The sequence below is a fragment of the Scyliorhinus torazame genome, chromosome 7 (genome assembly GCF_047496885.1).
Source record: "Scyliorhinus torazame isolate Kashiwa2021f chromosome 7, sScyTor2.1, whole genome shotgun sequence".
In the NCBI taxonomy this organism is placed as follows: Eukaryota; Metazoa; Chordata; class Chondrichthyes; order Carcharhiniformes; family Scyliorhinidae; genus Scyliorhinus; species Scyliorhinus torazame.
Window position 1 is genome coordinate 293,110,267 of NC_092713.1, and position 25,033 is coordinate 293,135,299.

At 56.7% G+C, this 25,033-nt stretch overlaps 1 protein-coding gene across 1 annotated transcript in view; it reads left to right on the forward strand.

Moving 5' to 3' along the window:
* The first annotated feature begins 662 nt into the window (after positions 1-662).
* LOC140427401 (melatonin receptor type 1A-like) overlaps positions 663-25,033 on the forward strand; it is a 79,181-nt gene continuing 54,810 nt past the window's right edge. The window contains exon 1 of the mRNA XM_072512935.1: positions 663-846. Coding sequence (XP_072369036.1) covers positions 663-846 — 184 coding nt within the window. The remainder of the gene's footprint in view (positions 847-25,033) is intronic.

The following is a 25,033-nucleotide window of genomic DNA, read 5'->3' on the forward strand; positions in this document are numbered from 1 at the left end:
CATGGGTTTCCCCTGGATGCTCCGGTTTCCTCCCACAGCCCAAAGGTGGGCAGATTGGCCATGCTAAATTGCCCTTCATGTCCAAAAGGTTAGGTGGGGTTATGGGTATAAGGCACAGGAGTGGGCCTGGGTAAGGATGCTCTTTCAGAGGGTCGGTGCAGACTCGATGGGCCGAATGGCCTCCTTCTGCACGTAGGAATTCTATGGTTGTTCTTGTTCTACATATATATCACACATATCATATGCAAATACACACCGAAACGTATATGACACACATATATAGATATCACACACGCACCATATGTATATGTCCAGTCTACATTCACCACACTATATCCCTGAATGCCGTTTCTCTCCCAAGCGGCGCCGAAATGGTTAAACGGCCACTTCTGTTCCTAACCCAGTCTGATTGTTAGGATTTTTGTTGTTGTTTATATAATCGCAGTTGCGGAGTTGATTGGGAAGCACACTGTCCTGACAAAGCAGGAGTGGGAAGGGAAACAGGTTCCAGTAAGTGGAGAGGAGAGCACTTGGCTGAAGTGTGGAGGAGCAGGCGGTGCGGGAGAGCCTCTCTGAGAGTCAGTGTCCGGCAGCAACACCCCACTCATTCCAGATATTGATATTTCTCTCAGTCGTTCCCTGATGATATGATGTGACCTGCGATGAATGGGAACAGGATTTTGCCGAAGAATCTGTCCATTGAAGAGGGAGAGAGACTTCCCGACAGGAGGCTCTGGGTGATCAGCACCCTGGCCAGCGTCCTCATATTCACCATCCTGGTCGATATTCTGGGCAATTTACTGGTCATCGTGTCCGTGTTCAGAAACAAGAAACTGCGCAAAGCAGGCAAGTTTTCTTCTTCTTCTTCTTCCCTTCAACTTTAGAAGGGGAGCTGAGGGTGGATTCTCCCCAGCAGCGAGTCGCAGGCTGGCAGCAGGGAGCCGCTATCGCTCAGCCTGAACACGGGTCCGCCAGCAGCATCGAGTGGGAAGGCTGGGGTTCAAAATACAGCCTCCTCATCCCAGTTAATCCCCCCTCCCTCCAACCCCTCTGCTCCCCACTAATCCTCCCTCCCTCCCATTCACCTGCTCCCCACTAACCCCCCCTCCCTCCCATCCCCCTGCTCCCCACTAACCCCCCCTCCCTCCCATCCCCCTGCTCCCCACGAACCCCCCCTCCCTCCCATCCCCCTGCTCCCCACTAACCCCCCCTCCCTCCCATCCCCCTGCTCCCCACTAACCCCCCCTCCCATCCACCTGCTCCCCACTAACCCCCCTCCCTCCCACCCCTCTGCTCCCCACTAACCCCCCCCACCCCTCCCTCCCATCCACCTGCTCCCCACTAACCCCCCCCCTCCCATCCACCTGCTCCCCAATAACCCCCCCTTCCTCCCATCCACCTGCTCCCCACTAACCCCCCTCCCTCCCACCCCTCTGCTCCCCACTAACCCCCCCTCCCTCCCATCCCCCTGCTCCCCACTAACTCCCCCTCCCTCCCATCCCTCTGCTCCCCACTAACCCCCTCCCTCCCTCCCTCCCTCTGCTCCCCACTAACCCCCCCCTCCCTCCCTCCCTCCCCCTGCTCCCCACTAACCCCCCTCCCTCCCATCCCCCTGCTCCCCACTAACCCCTCACTCCCATCCCCCTGCTCCCCACTAACCCCTCCCTCCCATCCCCCTGCTCCCCACTAACCCCCCCTCCCCCCATCCCCCTGCTCCCACCTAAGCCCCCCTCCCCCCCATCCCCTTCCTCCCAATTAACCCTCCCTCCCTCCCACCCCTCTGCTCCCCACTAACCCCCCCCCCTTCCTCCCATCCCCCTGCTCCCCACTAACCCCCCTCCCTCCCATCCCCCTGCTGCCCACTAACCCCCCTCCCTCCCCCATCCCTCTACTCCCCACTAACCCCTCCCTCCCTCCCCATCCCTCTGCTCCCCACTAACCCCTCCCTCCCTCCCCTGCTCCCCACTAACCCCTCCCTCCCATCCCTGTGCTCCCCACTAACCCCTCCCTCCCTCCCTCCCTCCCTCTGCTCCCCACTAACCCCCTCCCTCCCTCCCATCCCCCTGCTCCCCACTAACCCCTCCCTCCCTCCCTCTGCTCCCCACTAATCACCTCCCTCCCTCCCATCCCCCTGCTTCCCACTAACCCCCCTCCCTCCCTCCCTCCCCCTGCTCCCCACTAACACCTCCCTCCCTCCCATCCTCCTGCTCCCCACTAATCCCTCACTCCCACCCATCCCCCTGCTCCCCACTAACCCCCCCTCCCTCCCTCACTCTGCTCTCCAAAACCCACTCCCTCCCTCCCATCCCCCTGCTCCCCACTAACCCCTCCCTCCCTCCCTCCCCCTGCTCCCCACTAACCCCTCCCTCCCTACCATCCCGCAGCTCCCCACTAACCCCTCCCTCCCTCCCATCCCCCTGCTCTCCACTAAACCCCCCTCCCTCCCTCTGCTCCCCACTAACCCCCCCCTCCCTCCCTCCCTCTGCTCCCCACTAACCCCCTCCCTCCGTCCCTCCCATCCCCCTGCTCCCCACTAACCCCTCCCTCCCCCTGCTCCCCACTAACCCCTCCCTCCCTCCCTCCCCCTGCTCCCCACTAACCCCTCCCTCCCTCCGATCCCCCTGCTCCCCACTAAAGCCCCTCCCTCCCTCCCTCTGCTCCCCACTAACCCCCTCCCTCCCTCCCTCCCTCTGCTCCCCACTGACACACTCCCTCCCTCCCTCTGCTCCCCACTAACCCCCTCCCTCCCTCCCTCTGCTCCCCACTAACCCCCCTCCCTCCCTCCCCCTGCTCCCCACTAACCCCCCTCCCTCCCTCCCCCTGCTCCCCACTAACCCCTCCCTCCCTCCCTCCCTCTGCTCCCCACTAACCCCCCCTCCCTCCCATCCCCCAGCTCCCCACTAACCCCTCCCTCCCTCCCATCCCGCTGCTCCCCACTAACCCCTCCCTCCCTTCCTCTGCTCCCCACTACCCCCTCCCTCCCATCCCCCTGCTCCCCACTAACCCCCTCCTTCCCTCCCATCCCCCTGCTCCCCACTAACCCCTCCCTCCCTCCCATCCCCCTGCTCCCCACTAACCCCTCCCTCCCTCCCATCCCCCTGCTCCCCACTAACCCCTCCCTCCCTCCCATCCCCCTGCTCCCCACTAACCCCCCATCCCTCCCTCCCATCCCCCTGCTCCCCACTAACCCCCCTCCCCCTATCCCCCTGCTCCCCAATAACCCCTCCCTCCCTCCCTCCCTCTGCTCCCCACTAACCCCCTCCCTCCCATCCCCCTGCTCCCCACTAAACCCCCCTCCCTCCCTCCCTCTGCTCCCCACTAACCCCCTCCCTCCCTCCCATCCCCCTGCTCCCCACTAACCCCACCTCCCTCCCTCCCCTGCGCCCCACTAACCCCTCCCTCCCTCCCATCCCTCTGCTCCCCACTAACCCCTCCCTCCCTCCCATCCCCCTGCTCCCCACTAACCCCCCCTCCCTCTCTCCCTCTGCTCCCCACTAACCCCCCCTCCCTCCCTCCCTCTGCTCACGACTAACCCCTCCCTCCCTCCCTCCCCCTGCTCCCCACTAAACCCTCCCTCCCTCCCATCCCGCTGCTCCCCACTAACCCCCCCCTCCCTCCCTCCCATCCCCCTGCTCCCCTCTAACCCCTCCCTCCCTCCCTCCCTCCCTCTGCTCCCCACTAACCCCCCTCCCTCCCTCCCTCTCCTCCCCACTAACCCCCTCCATCCCTCCCATCCCCCTGCTCCCCACTAACCCCCCCTCCCTCCCATCCCCCTGCTCCCACTAACCCCTCCCTCCCTCCCATCCCTCTGCTCCCCACTAACCCCTCCCTCCCTCCCTCCCTCACCCTGCTCCCCACTAACCCCTCACTCCCTCCCATCCCCCTGCTCCCCACTAACCCCCCCTCCCTCCCTCCCTCTGCTCTCCACTAACCCACTCCCTCCCTCCCATCCCCCTGCTCCCCACTAACCCCTCCCTCCCTCCCTCCCCCTGCTCCCCACTAACCCCTCCCTCCCTACCATCCCCCAGCTCCCCACTAACCCCTCCCTCCCTCCCATCCACCTGCTCCCCACTAACCCCCCCTCCCTCCCACCCCACTGCTCCCCACTTACCCCCCCCCCCACCCCTCCCTCCCATCCACCTGCTCCCCACTAACCCCCCCCTCCCATCCACCTACTCCCCACTAACCCCCCCTTCCTCCCATCCTCCTGCTCCCCACTAACCCCCCCCTCCCTCCCTCCCTCTGCTCACCACTAAGCCCACCTCCCTCCCTCCCTCTGCTCCCCACTAACCCCCTCCCTCCCTCCCTCAGCTCCCCACTAATCCCCTCCCTCCCTCCCTCTGCTCCCCACTAACCCCCTCCCTCCCTCTGCTCCCCACTAACCCCCCTCCCTCCCTCCCCCTGCTCCCCACTAACCCCCCTCCCTCCCTCCCCCTGCTCCCCACTAACCCCTCCCTCCCTCCCTCCTTCTGCTCCCCACTAACGCCCCCTCCCTCCAATCCCCCTGCTCCCCACTAACCCCTCCCTCCCTCCCATCCCCCTGCTCCCCACTAACCTCTCCCTCCCTTCCTCTGCTCCCCACTACCCCCTCCCTCCCTCCCATCCCCCTGCTCCCCATTAACCACCCTCCCTCCCATCCCCCTGCTCCCCACTAACCCCCTCCCTCCCTCCCATCCCCCTGCTCCCCACTAACCCCTCCCTCCCTCCCATCCCCCTGCTCCCCACTAACCCCTCCCTCCCTCCCATCCCCCTGCTCCCCACTAACCCCCCCTCCCACCCTCCCTCCCATCCCCCTGCTCCCCACTAACCCCCCTCCCCCTATCCCCCTGCTCCCCACTAACCCCTCCCTCCCTCCCTCCCTCTGCTCCCCACTAACCCCCTCCCTCCCATCCCCCTGCTCCCCACTAACCCCCCCTCCCTCCCTCCCTCTGCTCCCCACTAACCCCCTCCCTCCCTCCCATCCCCCTGCTCCCCACTAACCCCACCTCCCTCCCTCCACTGCTCCCCACTAACCCCTCCCTCCCATCCCTCTGCTCCCCACTAACCCCTCCCTCCCTCCCATCCCCCTGCTCCCCACTAACCCCCCCCTCCCTCCCTCTGCTCCCCACTAACCCCCCCTCCCTCCCTCCCTCTGCTCACGACTAACCCCCCCTCCCTTCCATCCCCCTACTCCCCACTAACCCCTCCCTCCCTCCCATCCCTCTGCTCCCCACTAACCCCTCCCTCCCTCCCTCCCTCACGCTGCTCCCCACTAACCCCTCACTCCCTCCCATCCCCCTGCTCCCCACTAACCCCCCCTCCCTCCCTCCCTCTGCTCTCCACTAACCCACTCCCTCCCTCCCATCCCCCTGCTCCCCGCTAACCCCTCCCTCCCTCCCCCTGCTCCCCACTAACCCCTCCCTCCCTACCATCCCCCAGCTCCCCACTAACCCCTCCCTCCCTCCCATCCACCTGCTCCCCACTAACCCCCCCTCCCTCCCACCCCTCTGCTCCCCACTTACCCCCTCCACCCCTCCCTCCCATCCACCTGCTCCCCACTAACCCCCCCTCCCATCCACCTACTCCCCACTAACCCCCCTTCCTCCCATCCACCTGCTCCCCACTAACCCCCCTCCCTCCCACCCCTCTGCTCCCCACTAACCCCCCCTCCCTCCCATCCCCCTGCTCCCCACTAACTCCCCCTCCCTCCCATCCCTCTGCTCCCCACTAACCCCCTCCCTCCCTCCCTCCCTCTGCTCCCCACTAACCCCCCCTCCCTCCCTCCCCCTGCTCCCCACTAGCCCCCCCTCCCTCCCATCCCTCTGCTCCCCACTAACCCCTCACTCCCATCCCCCTGCTCCCCACTAACCCCTCCCTCCCATCCCCCTGCTCCCCACTAACCCCCCCTCCCCCCATCCCCCTGCTCCCACCTAAGCCCCCCTCCCCCCCATCCCCTTCCTCCCCATTAACCCTCCCTCCCTCCCACCCCTCTGCTCCCCACTAACCCCCCCTCCCTCCCATCCCCCTGCTCCCCACTAACCCCCCTCCCTCCCATCCCCCTGCTCCCCACTAACCCCCCTCCCTCCCATCCCCCTGCTCCCCACTAACCCCCCCTCCCTCCCCCATCCCTCTACTCCCCACTAACCCCTCCCTCCCTCCCCCATCCCTCTGCTCCCCATTAACCCCTCCCTCCCTCCTCCACTGCTCCCCACTAACCCCTCCCTCCCTCCCATCCCTGTGCTCCCCACTAACCCCTCCCTCCCTCCCTCCCTCCCTCTGCTCCCCACTAACCCCCTGCCTCCCTCCCACCCCCCTGCTCCCCACTAACCCCTCCCTCCCTCTGCTCCCCACTAACCCCCTCCCTCCCTCCCTCCCCCTGCTTCCCACTAACCCCCCTCCCTCCCTCCCTCCCCCTGCTCCCCACTAACCCCTCCCTCCCTCCCATCCCCCTGCTCCCCACTAACCCCTCACTCCCTCCCATCCCCCTGCTCCCCACTAACCCCCCCTCCCTCCCTCCCTCTGCTCTCCACTAACCCACTCCCTCCCTCCCATCCCCCAGCTCCCCACTAACCCCTCCCTCCCTCCCATCCCCCTGCTCTCCACTAACCCCCCCTCCATCCCTCCCCCTGCTCCCCACTAACCCCTCCCTCCCTCCCTCCCCCTGCTCCCCACTAACCCCTCCCTCCCTACCATCCCCCAGCTCCCCACTAACCCCTCCCTCCCTCCCATCCCCCTGCTCTCCACTAACCCCCCTCCATCCCTCCCTCTGCTCCCCACTAACCCCCCCTCCCTCCCTCCCTCTGCTCCCCACTAACCCCCTCCCTCCCTCCCTCCCATCCCCCTGCTCCCCACTAACCCCTCCCTCCCTCCCTCCCCCTGCTGCCCACTAACCCCTCCCTCCCTCCCTCCCCCTGCTCCCCACTAACCCCTCCCTCCCTCCGATCCCCCTGCTCCCCACTAACCCCCATCCCTCCCTCCCTCTGCTCCCCACTAACCCCCCTCCCTCCCTCCCTCTGCTCACCACTAAGCCCCCCTCCCTCCCTCCCTCTGCTCCCCACTAAACCCCCTCCCTCCCTCCCTCTGCTCCCCACTAACCCCCTCCCTCCCTCCCTCTGCTCCCCACTAACCCCCTCCCTCCCTCCCTCTGCTCCCCACTAACCCCCTCCCTCCCTCCCTCTGCTCCCCACTAACCCCCTCCCGCCCTCCCCCTGCTCCCCACTAACCCCCCTCCCTCGCTCCCCCTGCTCCCCACTAACCCCTCCCTCCCTCCCTCCCTCTGCTCCCCACTAACCCCCCTCCCTCCCATCCCCCTGCTCCCCACTAACCCCTCCCTCCCTCCCATCCCCCTGCTCCCCACTAACCCCTCCCTCCCTTCCTCTGCTCCCCACTACCCCCTCCCTCCCTCCCATCCCCCTGCTCCCCACTAACCCCTCCCTCCCTCACATCCCCCTGCTCCCCACTAACCCCTCCCTCCCTCCCATCCCCCTGCTCCCCACTAACCCCCCCTCCCTCCCTCCCTCCCATCCCCCTGCTCCCCACTAACCCCCCTCCCCCTATCCCCCTGCTCCCCACTAACCCCTCCCTCCCTCCCTCCCTCTGCTCCCCACTAACCCCCTCCCTCCCTCCCATCCCCCTGCTCCCCACTAACCCCCCCTCCCTCTGCTCCCCACTAACCCCCTCCCTCCCTCCCATCCCCCTGCTCCCCACTAACCCCACCTCCCTCCCTCCCCCTGCTCCCCACTAACCCCTCCCTCCCTCCCATCCCTCTGCTCCCCACTAACCCCTCCCTCCCTCCCATCCCCCTGCTCCCCACTAACCCCCCCTCCCTCCCTCTGCTCCCCACTAACCCCCCCTCCCTCCCTCCCTCTGCTCACGACTAACCCCTCCCTCACTCCCTCCCCCTGCTCCCCACTAAACCCTCCCTCCCTCCCATCCCTCTGCTCCCCACTAACCCCATCCTCCCTCCCTCCCATCCCCCTGCTCCCCTCTAACCCCTCCCTCCCTCCCTCCCTCTGCTCCCCACTAACCCCCCTCCCTCCCTCCCTCTCCTCCCCACTAACCCCCTCCATCCCTCCCATCCCCCTGCTCCCCGCTAACCCCCCTCCCTCCCATCCCCCTGCTCACCACTAACCCCTCCCTCCCTCCCATCCCTCTGCTCCCCACTAACCCCTCTCTCCCTCACCCTGCTCCCCACTAACCCCTCCCTCCCTCCCATCTCCCTGCTCCCCACTAACCACCCCTCCCTCCCTCCCTCTGCTCCCCACTATCCCCTCCCTCCCTCCCATCCCCCTGCTCCCCACTAACCCCCTCCCTCCCTCCCTCTCTCTGCTCCCCACTAGCCCCTACCTCCCTCCCATCCCCCTGCTCCCCACTAACCCCCCCTCCCTCCCTCCCTCTGCTCCCCACTAACCCCCCCTCCCTCCCTCCCTCCCTCTGCTCCCCACTAACCCCTCCCTCCCTCCCTCCCTCTGCTCCCCACTAACCCCTCCCTCCCTCCCATCCCCCTGCTCCCCACTAACCCCTCCCTCCCCCTGCTCCCCACTAACCCCCTCCCTCCCTCCCATCCCCCTGCTCCCCACTAACCCCCCCTCCCTCCCATCCACCTGCTCGCCACTAACCCCCTCCCTCCCTCCCATCCCCCTGCTCCCCACTAACCCCCTCCCTCCCTCCCTCCCTCTGCTCCCCACTAACCCCCTCCCTACCTCCCTCCCTCTGCTCCCCACTAACCCTCTCCCTCCCTCCCATCCCTCTGCTCCCCACTAACCCCTCCCTCCCTCCCATCCCTCTGCTCCCCACTAACCCCCTCCCTCCCTCCCTCCCTCTGCTCCCCACTAACCCCTCCCTCCCTCCCATCCCCCTGCTCCCACTAACCCCTCCCTCCCTCCCATCCCTCTGCTCCCCACTAACCCCCCCTCTCTCCCATCCCCCTGCTCCCCACTAACCCCTCCCTCCCATCCCCCTGCTCCCCACTAACCCCTCCCCCCTCCCTCCCATCCCTCTGCTCCCCACTAACCCCCCCTCCCTCCCTCCCATCCCCCTGCTCCCCACTAACCCTTCCCTCCCACCCTCCCCCTGCTCCCTAGTAACCCCTCCTCCCCCACACATTTCCTACCACCAGGCCACCCCTTTCTCACCCCCCCTCTCTCCCTCCCTCCCACCCACTGCCCTCCCTCTGTCCATCTGTGGCACTCCCCTACCTAACCCCCCATCCTTCCCTTTCTCCTCGTTCCCTGCCTTCCTCTCCATCTCCCCACACTCTCCCTCTCATTATTCTTCCCACTCTCCCTCCGGCTCTTTCCACCCCTCCTTTCCCACTACCCCACTACCCCCTCCCTCCCTCCCATCCCCCTGCTCCCCACTAACCCCCCTCCCTCCCATCCCCCTGCTCCCCACTAACCCCCTCCCTCCCTCCCATCCCCCTGCTCCCCACTAACCCCTCCCTCCCTCCCATCCCCCTGCTCCCCACTAACCCCTCCCTCCCTCCCATCCCCCTGCTCCCCACTAACCCCTCCGTCCCTCCCATCCCCCTGCTCCCCACTAACCCCCCGCTCCCTCCCATCCCCCTGCTCCCCACTAACCCCCCTCCCCCTATCCCCCTGCTCCCCACTAACCCCTCCCTCCCTCCCTCCCTCTGTTCCCCACTAACCCCCACCCTCCCTCCCATCCCCCTGCTCCCCACTAACCACCCCTCCCTCTGCTCCCCACTAACCCCCTCCCTCCCTCCCATCCCCCTGCTCCCCACTAACCCCACCTCCCTCCCTCCCCCTGCTCCCCACTAACCCCTCCCTCTCTCCCATCCCTCTGCTCCCCACTAACCCCTCCCATCCCCCTGCTCTCCACTAACCCCCCCTCCCTCCCTCTGCTCCCCACTAACCCCCCCTCCCTCCCTCCCTCTGCTCACGACTAACCCCTCCCTCACTCCCTCCCCCTGCTCCCCACTAACCCCTCCCTCCCTCCCATCCCTCTGCTCCCCACTAACCCCCTCCCTCCCTCCCTCCCTCTGCTCCCCACTAACCCCTCCCTCCCTCCCATCCCCCTGCTCCCCACTAACCCCTCCCTCCCTCCCATCCCCCTGCTCCCCACTAACCCCCCTCCCCCTATCCCCCTGCTCCCCACTAACCCCTCCCTCCCTCCCTCTCTCTGCTCCCCACTAACCCCCTCCCTCCCTCCCATCCCCCTGCTCCCCACTAACCACCCCTCCCTCTGCTCCCCACTAACCCCCTCCCTCCCTCCCATCCCCCTGCTCCCCACTAACCCCACCTCCCTCCCTCCCCCTGCTCCCCACTAACCCCTCCCTCCCTCCCATCCCTCTGCTCCCCACTAACCCCTCCCATCCCCCTGCTCCCCACTAACCCCCCTCCCTCGCTCTGCTCCCCACTAACCCCCCCTCCCTCCCTCCCTCTGCTCACGGCTAACCCCTCCCTCACTCCCTCCCCCTGCTCCCCACTAAACCCTCCCTCCCTCCCATCCCTCTGCTCCCCACTAACCCCTCCCTCCCTCCCATCCCTCTGCTCCCCACTAACCCCCTCCCTCCCTCCCTCCCTCTGCTCCCCACTAACCCCTCCCTCCCTCCCATCCCCCTGCTCCCCACTAACCCCTCCCTCCCATCCCTCTGCTCCCCACTAACCCCCCCTCTCTCCCATCCCCCTGCTCCCCACTAACCCCTCCCTCCCATCCCCTTGCTCCCCACTAACCCCTCCCTCCCTCCCTCCCTCTGCTCCCCACTAACCCCCCTCCCTCCCTCCCTCTCCTCCCCACTAACCCCCTCCATCCCTCCCATCCCCCTGCTCCCCACTAACCCCTCCCTCCCTCCCATCCCTCTGCTCCCCACTAACCCCTCCCTCCCTCACCCTGCTCCCCACTAACCCCTCCCTCCCTCCCATCCCCCTGCTCCCCACTAACCCCCCCTCCCTCCCTCCCTCTGCTCCCCACTATCCCCTCCCTCCCTCCCATCCCCCTGCTCCCCACTAACCCCCTCCCTCCCTCCCTCTCTCTGCTCCCCACTAGCCCCTACCTCCCTCCAATCCCCCTGCTCCCCACTAACCCCCCCTCCCTCCCTCCCTCTGCTCCCCACTAACCCCCCCTCCCTCCCTCCCTCCCTCTGCTCCCCACTAACCCCTCCCTCCCTCCCTCCCTCTGCTCCCCACTAACCCCTCCCTCCCTCCCATCCCCCTGCTCCCCACTAACCCCTCCCTCCCCCTGCTCCCCACTATCCCCCTCCCTCCCTCCCATCCCCCTGCTCCCACTAACCCCCCCTCCCTCCCATCCACCTGCTCCCCACTAACCCCCTCCCTCCCTCCCATCCCCCTGCTCCCCACTAACCCCCTCCCTCCCTCCCTCCCTCTGCTCCCCACTAACCCCCTCCCTCCCTCCCTCTGCTCCCCACTAACCCTCTCCCTCCCTCCCATCCCCCGGCTCCCCACTAACCCCCCCTCCCTCCCATCCCTCTGCTCCCCACTAACCCCTCCCTCCCTCCCATCCCTCTGCTCCCCACTAACCCCTCCCTCCCTCCCATCCCTCTGCTCCCCACTAACCCCCCCTCTCTCCCATCCCTCTGCTCCCCACTAACCCCCCCTCTCTCCCATCCCCCTGCCCCCCACTAACCCCTCCCTCCCATCCCCCTGCTCCCCACTAACCCCTCCCCCCTCCCTCCCATCCCTCTGCTCCCCACTAACCACCCCTCCCTCCCTCCCATCCCCCTGCTCCCCACTAACCCCTCCCTCCCACCCTCCCTCTGCTCCCTAGTAACCCCTCCTCCCCCACACATTTCCTACCACCAGGCCACCCCTTTCTCACCCCCCCTCTCTCCCTCCCTCCCACCCACTGCCCTCCCTCTGTCCATCTGTCGCACTCCCCTACCTAACCCCCCATCCTTCCCTTTCTCCTCGTTCCCTGCCTTCCTCTCCATCTCCCCACACTCTCCCTCTCATTATTCTTCCCACTCTCCCTCCGGCTCTTTCCACCCCTCCTTTCCCACTCCATCCCACCCTCTCTCCTCTTTCTCTTGCTCCTCTTTTACATCCCTTCCTATTCTTCCTTATCCCTCCTCACCCCCCAGTCTTCCCTCATACCCTTCCCTATATATGTCCTCTTTCTCCCATCCCTCTCTCTCCATCCACCCTTCACCTCTCCCTTCCTTCTTCCTTCCTTCCTTTCCCTCTCTTCCTCCGTCTCTCTCTGTCTCTTTATCCCCCTCAATCCCTCTCCCTCCTTCACCCCTCTCTGCTTTTCTCTATCACTCTCCACCCAATTGTCCCTCTTGTCTGTCTGTCTCTCTCCCTGCTCCCTCTCCACTCCCTCTTCACTTCTCCCTCTCTTCCCCCTCCTTTACTAACTCCTCTGTATCTCTCTCTTCCTTCCTTTCACTCCCTCTCTCTCCTTTTGTTCCTCTCTGCCCTGACAATGCTTTCATTAAAATAATGGAAAAGGTAATTGGATAGAGAGATTGGTCTGGTTATATTGTATAATGCATTTGTTATGATCTTGGACTGGCAACTGAATCACACGTTGGGATACTGTGCAATGTATATCCTGCCAGTTGGAGAACAGGCATTGCAGGATGCGAGACTACTCTCCAAGGCCACCCAGTTTATAATCTCCTTCAGTGGAGGGGAACCGCATGGGCCAGAATTAGATCTGACTGCAGCTCCATATTTTTCCACGAAGCTTTTAGAGACGAGAACATTCTGAACCCTAATTAAAATTACATTTTAAATTTCAAAGTCCATGGAAATGCTTCAGTTGGAAATCAACTAAGCCAAAGAAACAGTTTATTATTTTTCAGCAACATCAGGCACCACGATAGCATAAAAAGATTTATATCCACACGTTAATATTCTTTTTTTTAAATTTAAAGTACCCAATTGTTCTTTTTCCTAGTAAGGGGCAATTTAGCGTGGTCAATCCACCTACACTGCGCAAATTTGGGTTGTGGGGATGAGACCCACTCAGACACAGGGAGAATGTGCAAATTCCACACTGACAGTGACCCGGGCCGGGATCAAACTCGGGACCTCGGCACCATGAGGCAGCAGTGCTAACAACTGCGACACTGTGCAGCCCTGTACATGTTAATATACAATAATTGGTATCGCAATGGTTTAGTTATAAATACATTATGTTTACATGTAGGAATAAATATTGAGTCTTCTTTACCCTACACTTGTTTGAAAAGCCATCACACCCTCGCTTAGAATGCTCTGAGGAATAGCGCCCATTTGTGATGTGTCCCGTTGCCTCTGATGCTTTACTTTACTCAATAATCCTTGACAAAGTTGTAACATGACATTTTGTCTAACTAATTTGAAGATGAGTGGTAAAAGTAGATAAAAGACCATTATTGGTTACTCTGGATTTTCTCCCGGATTATATGATTATTGTTAGCAGAATTAAATGAGTTGAGTTGTTCAGACCGTATAAAACTTCAACAAAATAGCTTTATTTGCCACATGCATGTGGGAGGGCTAAAACTCAGCCGTCTTAACTACAGCTCGGTCCAAGTCGCTCTGCCCCAAAAAAGCCCTCACGTAATTCTTTATACTGTTTCAGCTTGATACAGAGTGATTCAAAATGATTCAACATGATATGAGTGATTCAAATAGTACAATGCAACCGATTATCGGCCGGCAATGTGATGGGATTACAGTCATCCCGATTAGATGATGCTGATACACTGTTTTACATACATTGCTGCTAATCGTTCCGAAAGTACTTTTTGCCCACCTGCTGTGTAATACAAAAGGACCATGTCTAAACAATGGATCCGTGATGGGATGGTAATCTGCTCCATGTCCCTGATATTTGCATGTATTCAAATAGTACAATGTCTTTCCTAGACTGGCCGTAGCCAGACTGATCACTGTCCTATTGGTTGTATGTTAACTGTGGCCTGCTGGCTTGTACTATGCTAATTTGATTAGGTTCTTGGAAACTGTCGGTTAAACCCTTACCAGGCAGGTTTTTCCTTGCTGCCCTAAGTGTACCTCTGAGGCTCCATTTTCCTGACTACACTCCCCACTGATAGCTCGTGGTCACACCCAAGAACGTCATTAACAGATATTTTTTTGATTTTTCATATATTTCTTATTACTAAACATTTCTTTCTTGTGGATATCCCCGCCGGTCCTTGTGGATGCTCTCCTGCCTTCTGGTTTATGTTGAGGATACGGTACCGGATCTTTCGGATAGCTGGCCTTCCAGATCACGGAAAGTGTCCTGAACAATCCTGCTGTAATTCTCAGCTACTAAATTTTCCCCTTCCCGGGTATGGAGGGATGTCACTGGAGTGAGTGGGTACAGGGTGTTAACTTTGTCCTTTTTGCGTTGCTGACAGCACATGATGGTTGCCCATGCCAGTACTACGCCCGTGCCAATGGTCATCCCCATTTGCACATTCTCCCTGTGTCTGCGTGGGTCTCACCCCCACAATCGGTTTCCTGCTGACCCTGGAAAGAACATGTCCCACCAATGGTATGTCCCGGAGAGTCCTACCCGAATGGCTGTCTGTATTGCTAGGTTAACCTGGATCCTTCCCTTGCTCGTTTGTTGCTTTGAGTATCCCTGAGCAAGTTCCATTGCCCTGTGCATGGCCTGTCTGATTATTTTGCCTGGTATCTCGTCGATGTACAGGGAATCATCCCACCAGGCCCCAAATAGGTAACCTGATGTCCTTCCTGGGAGTGAGTCTGTCACTTGCATACAGAAGCTGTGGCTGCAGGCCCCCTGAGATTATCTCCGTGACTGGTGTGATGAAACACCACTGGATCGGGCTACCTTCCTTTAATGGCAGAACATCGACTAATACCTTGCTATGATTTGACAGGGGTTCAAATGTCTTACATGCACATACTATGTAATGGGCTGACTCCAAACAGCATTGCGCAGTGCTCATTTGCCAGGCCTCCTTTGTGGGCCACGTACCCCCTGGATCCAGTCCAGCAAACCCAGCCCTCCTGCACTGTTCCCAATGATTCACATCTGTAACTATTCTTAAAGGTTCCCTTCGAGGGGTTCTCCTGTGGAGCTGCCATAATGAATTTTATCTCTCCCCCTACTGGTCCACCACCGGGTCGGGTGACCACCAGCTTGTGCCTGTCCCTATGTATATTTAGGAGGTTTATTTTATATAGGGAGGTGAATAAGTGCCGCAGGATAGTTCCGAATCTCAAGTCCTCAATATCAGCCACTGTCAATCAAATCTCTAGCCAGGGTATCACAGGCTCTTTTCTTGTGCCCAGGTGGTGTTAATTATGCTTGCAGCTATTTCGTCCAAGGCCTGCAGGAGCCCTATTCCTTGTAGGTTTATGGCAGTCAGTGCGCACTCAGTTCATAAGCCCCATATTGCAGCCCTTTTCCAACTTCCATAAGACCATAAGACATAGGAGCGGAAGTAAGGCCATTCGGCCCATCGAGTCCACTCCACCATTCAATCATGGCTGATTTCAACTCCATTTACCCGCTCTCTCTCCATAGCCCTTAATTCCTCGTGGCTACCGAAGAGGCATAACTATTTACTTTGGCTATCTGTACTGAGTTTGCACTGCCAAGCAATCCTCCAATGTCCCCGAGGCTGCTTCTTTTACTTTGTCTGTGAACCTTGGATTCAGGAGTGATCCTATAGTTGTAATCGTCTGGTCTCCTGCAGCCTGGGTTTTGCCCACCTTAAGGCACTGGGATGGTTGTGGCATTTAGATTGTAGGACTTCTAATAACCTTGTGAGGTTATATGTAATTTCTAAAGACACCATGGTCACATCATGTAATCGGATCTTTGGTTTCCCAATCCTAACTAATCCGTCTGGGGGGAGTGCAACCAACTGAGGGCACTGGGTAAGCTTTTGATACCCACAAGTACTGAGATTAAAATATCTAACATCACTACATCCTAATCCATCAAGTACATGTGTGCAGTATTCCTGACAATATTGACCGTCAAGGCCAGGCTCCCACACAAAGGGAGGGAGATTAGCACATCCAGCGGTCAGGTTTTAGTATGGACTGACGACCCACACCTCTTCACTTGATTCATGTTATGTTACATATGAATACCCACATTCCCAAACCCGTGTGGGTGTCATATACACTGGGGCTGGTTTAGCATAGTGGGCTAAATAGCTGCCTTGTAATGCAGAACAAAGCCAGCAGCGCGGGTTCAATTCCCATACCGGTCTCCCCGAACAGGCGCCGGAATGTGGCGACTAGGGGATTTTCACAGTAACATCATTGAAGCCTACTTGTGACAATAAGCGATTATTATTATTATATATTCCTTTTATGAGCAAATGTCCTTCTGAGTCTTTTTCTGTTTTTAGTCCCAGTCAGGATGGTATATCGAACCTGTGTCCTTTCCACGTTTCCCGAAGAAAGTGCCAACCTGAGGGTTGTTTGGCGGTGTGGGTTCTCCAGTTTGTGTTGGCCCATCCACAGCCCGGGTCCTTAACTCGGACCGGGATCCCGGGTCACTCGAGGGACACGAACACCGTGCGATTGGTCATCTTCCCCATACGGCTGTTATGACTTGGGTCCGATGGCTGGCGGGAGTCACTCGCGCCGATATCCAAGTGCTGGGCTTCTTGATCCATTCGCCTGTTCCTTCCAGGGTAAGTTGGACGTACTGCCCCGGACATAAGCAGGTATTTCCGTCCACGTGTACGGTCGGCACCTCCCAGGCCCTCGTGGTCATCAATGGTAAGATTATTCCCACCAGCCGGAGGGACATTAGGCATCTTTTGGTTTTAGTTTTGGTATATAGTTTTACTTGCGTATAATGCTTCCACCTCGGTGAGCCTTTCATATCTATCAGTGCACAGGTATCTCCTGCAACAATCACCCCGTAGGCCCTACCCATCGGGGCTGCAAACCTGCTCGCCCGGGAAGTATTTTAACCATTACCTTATCCCCCACCATGGGGTTCTGAATTTTGATACATTCCTTTTCCTTTTCCCAATTTTTAGTTCTCTGCATATCTACCACTTCCCCTTTGAGGCTATACAGCTGCTTGGCGAAGTGTCTGACAAAACTGAATACTCTTTCCCTTGCATTGCAAACTTCTGCGCCTCCGGTTATTACATTCTCTGAGCGCGCCATGGCCCTCCCGGTCATTAATTCAAAGGGTGTCAGTCCCGTCCGTCTTGCCCTGGTGGCTCGCATTGTCATTAAGATGGCGGGAAAAACCTTCGCCCACCCCTGTCCGGTTTCCACTAAGGCTTTGGTCAGGCTGTTTTTAAGGGTCCGGTTTGTCCTTTCTATCATCCTGAGCCTTGCCGGTAATAATAATGATAGGGTGGTATGGGATGTGAAATCGCTGTTTGATTCCCAGCAGGGCACAAGCCTGCTTCATTATTTCCCCCGTAAAGTGAGTGTCCTGGTCTAAATCTACCTGTAATGGGACACCCCACCGCGCAATAACCTCCTCTGCTAATATCCTAGCATCGTCCCGCTGAGCAATCCCTGCAGGGGAATGCCTCCACCCACCTTGTGAATGAGTCTTATCAGTACCACATGGTACCGTTTATTCTGAGATGGGGGGAGTGCTCCAGTAAAGTCTGTCTGTAACTGTTTCAAAGGCCCCCGAGGTCTGGGTTGATACCCTAGCCTTATCTTGGGAGAGTTCCCTGGCTCACACTGGGCACAGACTATACACTGCTGGCAATGTCTGGCTTCCTCTCTCCCCATGCCCTTCCACCACCAGCACCTGCTCATCTGCTATATCATTTTATCTCGTCCAATGTGTGCTATCCCATGCTAAACTTTCAATAAGGTGTGCCTTATACATTGGGGTGCCACTATTTGCCCATCCTTCCTCCAGACTTTGACCCTATCTTTCATGGCCCCGTCTTTCTACCATTCGTTCGCTTCCTCTCCTGCTGCGGCAAGCTGTACCTTCGCTACGCTGTCTGGATCCTGCTCATATGCAGCAACAGGTCTTGTGTTCTGGGTCCGGGTTTACAGAACCCCAAAGTGTTTCATGGAGTTCAACCGACCCACGACTTGTAATAGATTGTGGTGTGGGAAGCACACGGCGTACTCTCCAGGTGCGATACAGCAGAAATGGACAAATGTTTTTTAAAACAAAACAATGTTTATTCTATGAACTCAAGTTAACCTTTTAAAAACAAACATTGAATATCTTAACACCCATTACTTCAAAGATAACCCAAAGGACTACAACACTAAATAATCCTTCAAACGGTTCCTTTAAACGTCCAAAAGACTTCAAACCTTCAAAAACAGACATTAGGTTACATTCAATATATTTATAGTCTTTGGATTGCAGACATCAATAGACCAGCTCTGTGTTTCTTCCTGCAGCTCACAGCAAAACACACAGACACTCCCAGGTGCCTCCTGAAACTGAAACTCAAAAAAAAGCAGAAGTGAGCTCAGCTCCCCCCACCCTCTGACATCCTTCAGTAATATGATCAGCTCCATTTCTTAAAGGTACATTGCTTAAACATCCATTTCATAAAGGTACTCTCACATGGCATTTGCTTCCTCTCTTTGTACACTCTGGATCTGCACGGTGAGAGCTTTGGCCGCCCTATCAGCGTAAGCATTGCCCTGTTGCTGTGCGGTCTGGATCTTTGTGCGCTTATCGTGATTACCGTAGCTTCCGCGGGTGCCTTCGCTGCCTCTACTAATTCCCAGACATAATTCTCATGCAGTATATGCCCCCCTGAGGAGGTTATGTACCACCCGCCGAGCCCAAACTATTATATAGTCATGCGCTACCCCGAATGCGTACCTGCTGTCGGTATAAATGTTTGCCCTCTTTCCCGCTGCTAAGAGCAATGCTTGGGTGAGGGCTATTAATTCAGCCATTTGAGCTGACTGAGTCCCTGGGATCTGACTCCCATCTTAGTGCTGCACCGGTTCAGTCCACTACCACCCATGGGGTCTGTGGGACCCCCTCATGGTATCTCCTAGACCCATCTAAATATAACTCTACTACATCCTTTCCTTCTAACAGTTCTTCTGCTATCCTGACACTCTCGCCCTCATCAACTTCCTCTAAACAACTGTGTTCCATACTTTCTTTAATTATCCTGGTTGCGGGGTTAAAGGTTGAGTCTTTCACTATCTGTATGCGTTTATCCGCCGGCAGTAGCACCCTTTCCCACTTGGCGCGGCGGCTGTCTGAAACTGCCCGCCGCTTTCCTGTTTCTAATAACTGTACTGTGGAGTGAGGGGAGTGAAGGATAATAGGTTCAAAAAGTACTATGGGTTCGGATATATGTATGGCCCACGTGACGCAGTCTAAAGTCTGTGCGCACTGCCACTACGGGACTCTGTTTTGTGGAATAATATGCTACTGGCCGCATCCTATCCCCGTGTTTCTGACCCACTACTGCTGTTGAATGTCCCCCCTGATGGTCGCAGTACAAGTGGAAGGGCTTGGCCAAATCTGGTAGCCCCAGTGAAGGTCTGTTTTATTTGCTCAAAGTTGGTGTCTTGCTCCGGCCCCCATTCTACACGTTCTATGGTCACCAGAGTTCGGGTCAGGGCGATTATGTGGTCCCGTTCCCCCTGAGAGGCTATTAGGATATCATCTACATACTGGAGTATGCTACTCTGTGTCCCGCTAAGGTCTACCACAGCTACTATCTGGGCCATATGCCTGTGGAATATGGCTGGGCTGTTGTGGAACCCTCGGGGCAATCTAGTCCAAGTGTATTGCTGTTCCCCTACAGAAAATGCCAATTTGTCCTGATGCCCCTCCCACACGGAAATGAACCAGAACCCGTTTGCGATGTCCAATACTGAGAATAAATTTTGTTCTGGGCTGAGGTTAGTCCATATTGTGGTCAAGTGCACCACAATAGGTTATTCCCAGACCGCATATTTGTTCAGGCTCGCGTAGTCCATTGTCAATCAGTATGAGCCGCCTGGATTTCTGACTGGCCAGATTGGGGAGTTTGTGGGCGAGTGGGTGCTTCTCACTAATCCCTGTTCTTGTAGTTAGAACAAAGAACAGTACAGCACAGGGACAGGCCCTTCGGCCCTCCAAGCCTGTACTGGTCATGATACCAACCTTTGCCAAAACCCTCAACACTTCCTTGTGCCGTATCCCTCTATACCCACCCTATCCATGTGTTTGTCAAGAAGTCTTTTGAACGCCGTTATCTGCTTCCGCAACCTCCCCTGGCAACGCGTTTCAGGTACTCACCACCCTCTGCGTAAAAAACCTACCTCGCACATCTCCTCTAAACTTTGTCCCATGGACCTTAAACCTACGCCCCCTGGTGACTGACCCCTCCACCCTGGGAAAGAGTGCCTGCCCATCCACTCTATCCATGCCCCACATAATCTGTAGACCTCTATCAGGTCACCTCTCAACCTCTGTCTTTCTAATGAAAACAGTCCAAGTCTATTCAGCCTCTCCACATAGCTAACACCCTCCAGACAAGGCAACATCCTGGTTTACCTCCTCTGCACCCTCTCCAAAGCCTCCACATCCTTTTGGTAATGTGGCGACCAGAATTGTGCGCAATATTCCAAGTGCGGCCTTATCAAGGTTCTATACGACTGTAGCATGACTTGCCAGTTTTTATGCTCTATGCCCGGTCCAATGATGGCAAGCATTCCGTATGCTTTCTGGACTACCTTGTCCACTTGTGTTGCCACCTTCAAAGATCTATGGACCTGCACACCCAGATCTCTCTGACTTTCTATATTCCTAAGCGTTTTACCATTTACGGTATATTTCCCCTCTATGTTAGATCTACCAAAATGCATTACCTCACATTTGTCCGGATTAAACTCCATTTGCCATTTCTCTGCCCAAGTCTCCAACCTATCTGTGTCCTGCTGTATCTTCTGACAATCCTCAACACTATCTGTCACTCCACCAACCTTGGTGTCATCCGCGAACTTACTAATCAGACCGGCTACATTTTCCTCCAAATCGTTTATGTACACTACAAACAACAGAGACCCAAGCACAGATCCCTGTGGAACACCACTCATCACAACCTTCCATTCAGAAGGGCTATAGTTCCTGCACTATAGCTCGCATAGCATCTATGGCCTCCTGTTTTATGGGGTACTGCCGGTGTGGCGGGTGAGTCTCTCCCTCTGTGGCGATCGGGGGCACCTCTAACCTCCCACAATCTTGCTTGCCTTTCGCCCATACTGCTGGGTAGGTCTGTGCTATGATTCCCCATATTCCCTGCTGCTTCCAGTCCGAGGCGACTGAAGCGATAGTTTGGACATAATGCCGCACCTTTCTTCCTCACCGGTCTATCGAGTATGGCGTCCGACACTCGATGCTTTGTGTTCTTGTGTCAATTATTGCCCCTAATTGTTCCATCCAGTCTATCTCTAAAATGGTTCCCTCAGCGGTTTCATACACCCGTATCTGAATCTTTATCACACAATCCTTGACATCTAAAAGGGTGGGCTCACTCAAAGTTGCCACCCGAACTCCATCTTCTACCCCCCCCGATCTGGGCTATTCTATGGGTTAGAGGTAAATCCATGTCGGTTATCCATATTGAGGCCCCAGTATCTACTAACATTGTGCAACGCCGGCCCCTGAACAGCACGTCAATAAATATCCTGGAGACCCTCTCTCTGAGGGCCCAGGCCCGCCAGTGCGTGATCGCAATGAACATTTTCCCCAGTTCCTCGGCTGAGACCTGTATCACTGATCCGGGGGCCCCTAACCCCCCATTAGTGTATACTGCCCTGGGTCCCTGACCTTCCTTGCTCATTTACCCCATTCGGTACCAGTTACCATCCTTTAGTAGAACAACAGCAAATATAGTCCGGGAGCAGCACTGGTAGTAGTCCAAAGGCCAGGAAGGTGAGAGCCTAGCAAAGATATCATCTCCAAATCAGCCCTCATTTCCTTCCTTGTGAAGACTGTAGTCTTGCTGCAGCCTACAAGGCTACTTGTTACCATAGGGAGCAATTGAGGTGAATGCCACATGTCTTCAATGGGAAGCTAGATGGGGGAGGAAGGAAGGGAATGCTGCTAGGGTTAGATGAAGTATGTTGGAAGATGCCTTGTATGTACATTATTGGATATTTTGGAGTAAAATTATTTTTCCAAAGTGTACACTGCAATGTTATCAGTGATACCATGACATTAAATCTCTTACTATAACTACACATGTCTGAACAGATAAATGCACCGGACGTTACAACATTTTCTAGGATTGAGTTACTACTTTTGTGAAGTGAATACCCTGACCTCAAGAGCATTGGTTACCATAGGAGTAGAGGTTTTTAGCTCAAAAAATATTCTTACAAGTGTAACCTAATGGTCTGCAGTCAAAGAGTATGAAATCAGCTGTTTGATGGATGATTGATTGAAAATAGTCTGTAGGTTGCAACCCATCCTCCCAATCAGGTGAACATTAAACCCTATTGGATGGGTAATGCGTTGTCCATGTAATAGACCAATCTAGAACCATGGACGAATGATCTGGAGACATGAATTCAAATCCCATTGTGGCAGTTGGTAAATTTAAATATAGTTAATTAGATCCACCTGACCAGTACTGGTGACAATGCCTTTGAGGGAAGGTAATGTGCCCTGGGCTATTTGTGATTCCAGACACATAGCAACATAATTGACTCTTAACTGTCCTCTGAAATAACCCAGACAGCCAGTTGTATGAAACAGCTAATCAGTTGCTCAGAAGGCAGCTCACCAATATTTTCTGAAAGGCAATTGGAATGGATCACCCCCCACCCCCTCACAGGGGTGGATTGGGAGTAAGAAAGAATGGGTGGCTATCCAACCGCCTTCCTATAAATACAGTGGGCGGGTAATGCATCGACCAGCCATCCTTAGGCTTGTTGAAGCTCTTAACAAGCCACGTAATGGTCAATTACAAGATAGTTTCTGCCACTGTCCCAATAATATGTGCGGTTGGAAAAAAGAATGAAGAAAGCGAGGTGACTCTTTCATGACCTTGGGCTAAGAGGCAAGAAGGAATGGGGCTACCTCCTTTTCCGGGTGTCCTGATCCCCTACCCCCAGATGGTGCACCCTCCCTCTTCCAGAAGACAAACCTCACCCTAGTGTCCCCGATCCCTCCCTAACCAACAACGTAGAAGTCACCTGTAAGCCAGATATCCCATGGATCTTTTCCTCAGGAAGGTTTGTAGTCTCAGCAGTGGCTACTACTGAATTCTGGTTCTGCTGGAACAACTCATCTACCGGACAAACTGACTGGTCAGCAGCTCTCGAGGAAGGGTCTTCCTTTCCCGGCGAGGCGGAGGTCCCATTCTCAGCTTGTTAAGACAGCCCACAGTGTATTATTGTTACAGGAAACCATTTTAACAATTGATCGACTCAAGACCGACTTTTCTACTGTAAAATTCATCACATTCAATTGCTATCTGTGGGAAGTTGCTGTTGTACCTGTCTACCAAACGGCAATGACTGTGTTTCAAAAAAAAAAATATTTGTGAGAACTGATTTGATACATGGTGGATATTACAACATTACAGCAACAGTTCATGTCTAATGTAGTACAAAGTCCAAAGGCACCACGCAGACACGGGAGAACGTGAAAACTCCACACAGACAGTGACCCGGGGCCGGGATCGAACCCGGGTCCTCAGTGCCGTAGGTTAGCAGTGGTAACCACTGCGCCACCATGCCGCCCTTAAGTAGCTAGGGATTTTATTGTGTGTCCACATTTTAGTTTGATGGTTTAAGTTTCATTTGTGATTTGTTTTTGTTTAAGGTAGTATCCCTTTGAGGGGTTGTCCCTTAGTTTGACCCTCCATTAATTTGATTTCTCTTCAACGCAAAATAGTTGAATTGTTGTTAATGATGGTATCATTTCATTTTTAATTTGAAATGTACATGTCTTAGTTTAACAATTTTTGAGTTCAATCTTTATTTCAAACAATTTTTTAAAAAAATCTTTTTATTGGCACTTTGAAAACTTAGAAACAGATATGTACATTGTTGGCCGTGTTTATTTACTGTATTATACAAAAAGGTTTGTCTTGTCCTTCCCTTAATTTCCCCTATTTACACTCTGCCGCCCTCTGGCTCGGCGTGTGGTCCCTCCACCCCCCACCCCCCCACCCCGTGTCCCCCTGGTCAGTTTTTCGGGGGAGGTGTTTCCCCCGCCTTCCTCTCCCCCCCGCCTTCCTCTCCCCCCTTTCTTTTCTTACGCCACTAGTTCAGCTGTGTTCCCTTTCCCCTGTGTTTGCGGGGGGGGGGGGGAGAGGAAGGCCCTCCAACCTTTTCTTCTCTCTTCCCCCCCCCCCCGGGTGCGCATTCCTATGCCCCCACCCCGCCGTCTTAATTTTTTTTCTTTCTCCTCTCCCTTTTCTTTCTAACTTTCCCGTTTGCCCATCTTGTTCGGTGTTGCTGGCCTCAAACAGGCTCTGAAACAGGGCGACAAACTGTCCCCATGCGTTTAGGAAGCCCTCCTCCGATCCCCGGATGGCGTACTTAATCTTTTCCAGGTGGAGAAATTCCGAAAGGTCAGCGAGCCCGTCTGCAGCTGTGGGTGGTGCTGCCGATCGCCAGCCGAGCTGGATTCTCCGGCGGGCGATTAGGGAAGCGGAAGCGAGGGCGTCGGCCCTCTTCCCCATGTGCAACTCTGGCTGCTCTGATACACCAAAGATTGCCACATTTGGGCATGGCTTCACCCTCACCCCCACAATCTTGGGCATTGCCTCGGAGAAGGCTGTCCAGAACCCGGCAAGTTTGGGACATGCACGTTCATCTTGATCGTCTGCACTCTCCCCACCAGGGAGAGTGGGAGTGAGCCCCACCTCTCGAGGTCCTTTTTTACTTCCTCCACCAGGCTGGTCAGGGTCCACTTGTGGTCCAGTCTCTGGCTACTTGGATCCCCAGGTATCGGAATCTGTTCTGGGCCGTTTTAAAAGAGAGTCCCTCCAGCTCTTCCCCTCCCCTGTTTGGGTTCACTGGGAATGCCTCACCTTTGCCCAGGTTAAGTTTGTAACCTGAGAAGGTTCCAAACTCTTTCAGGATCTGCATGATTGCCTTCAATCCTTCCTGGTGCTTCGAGACATAGAGGAGCAGGTCATCCACATAGAGTGAGACTCTGTGCTCTTTGACTC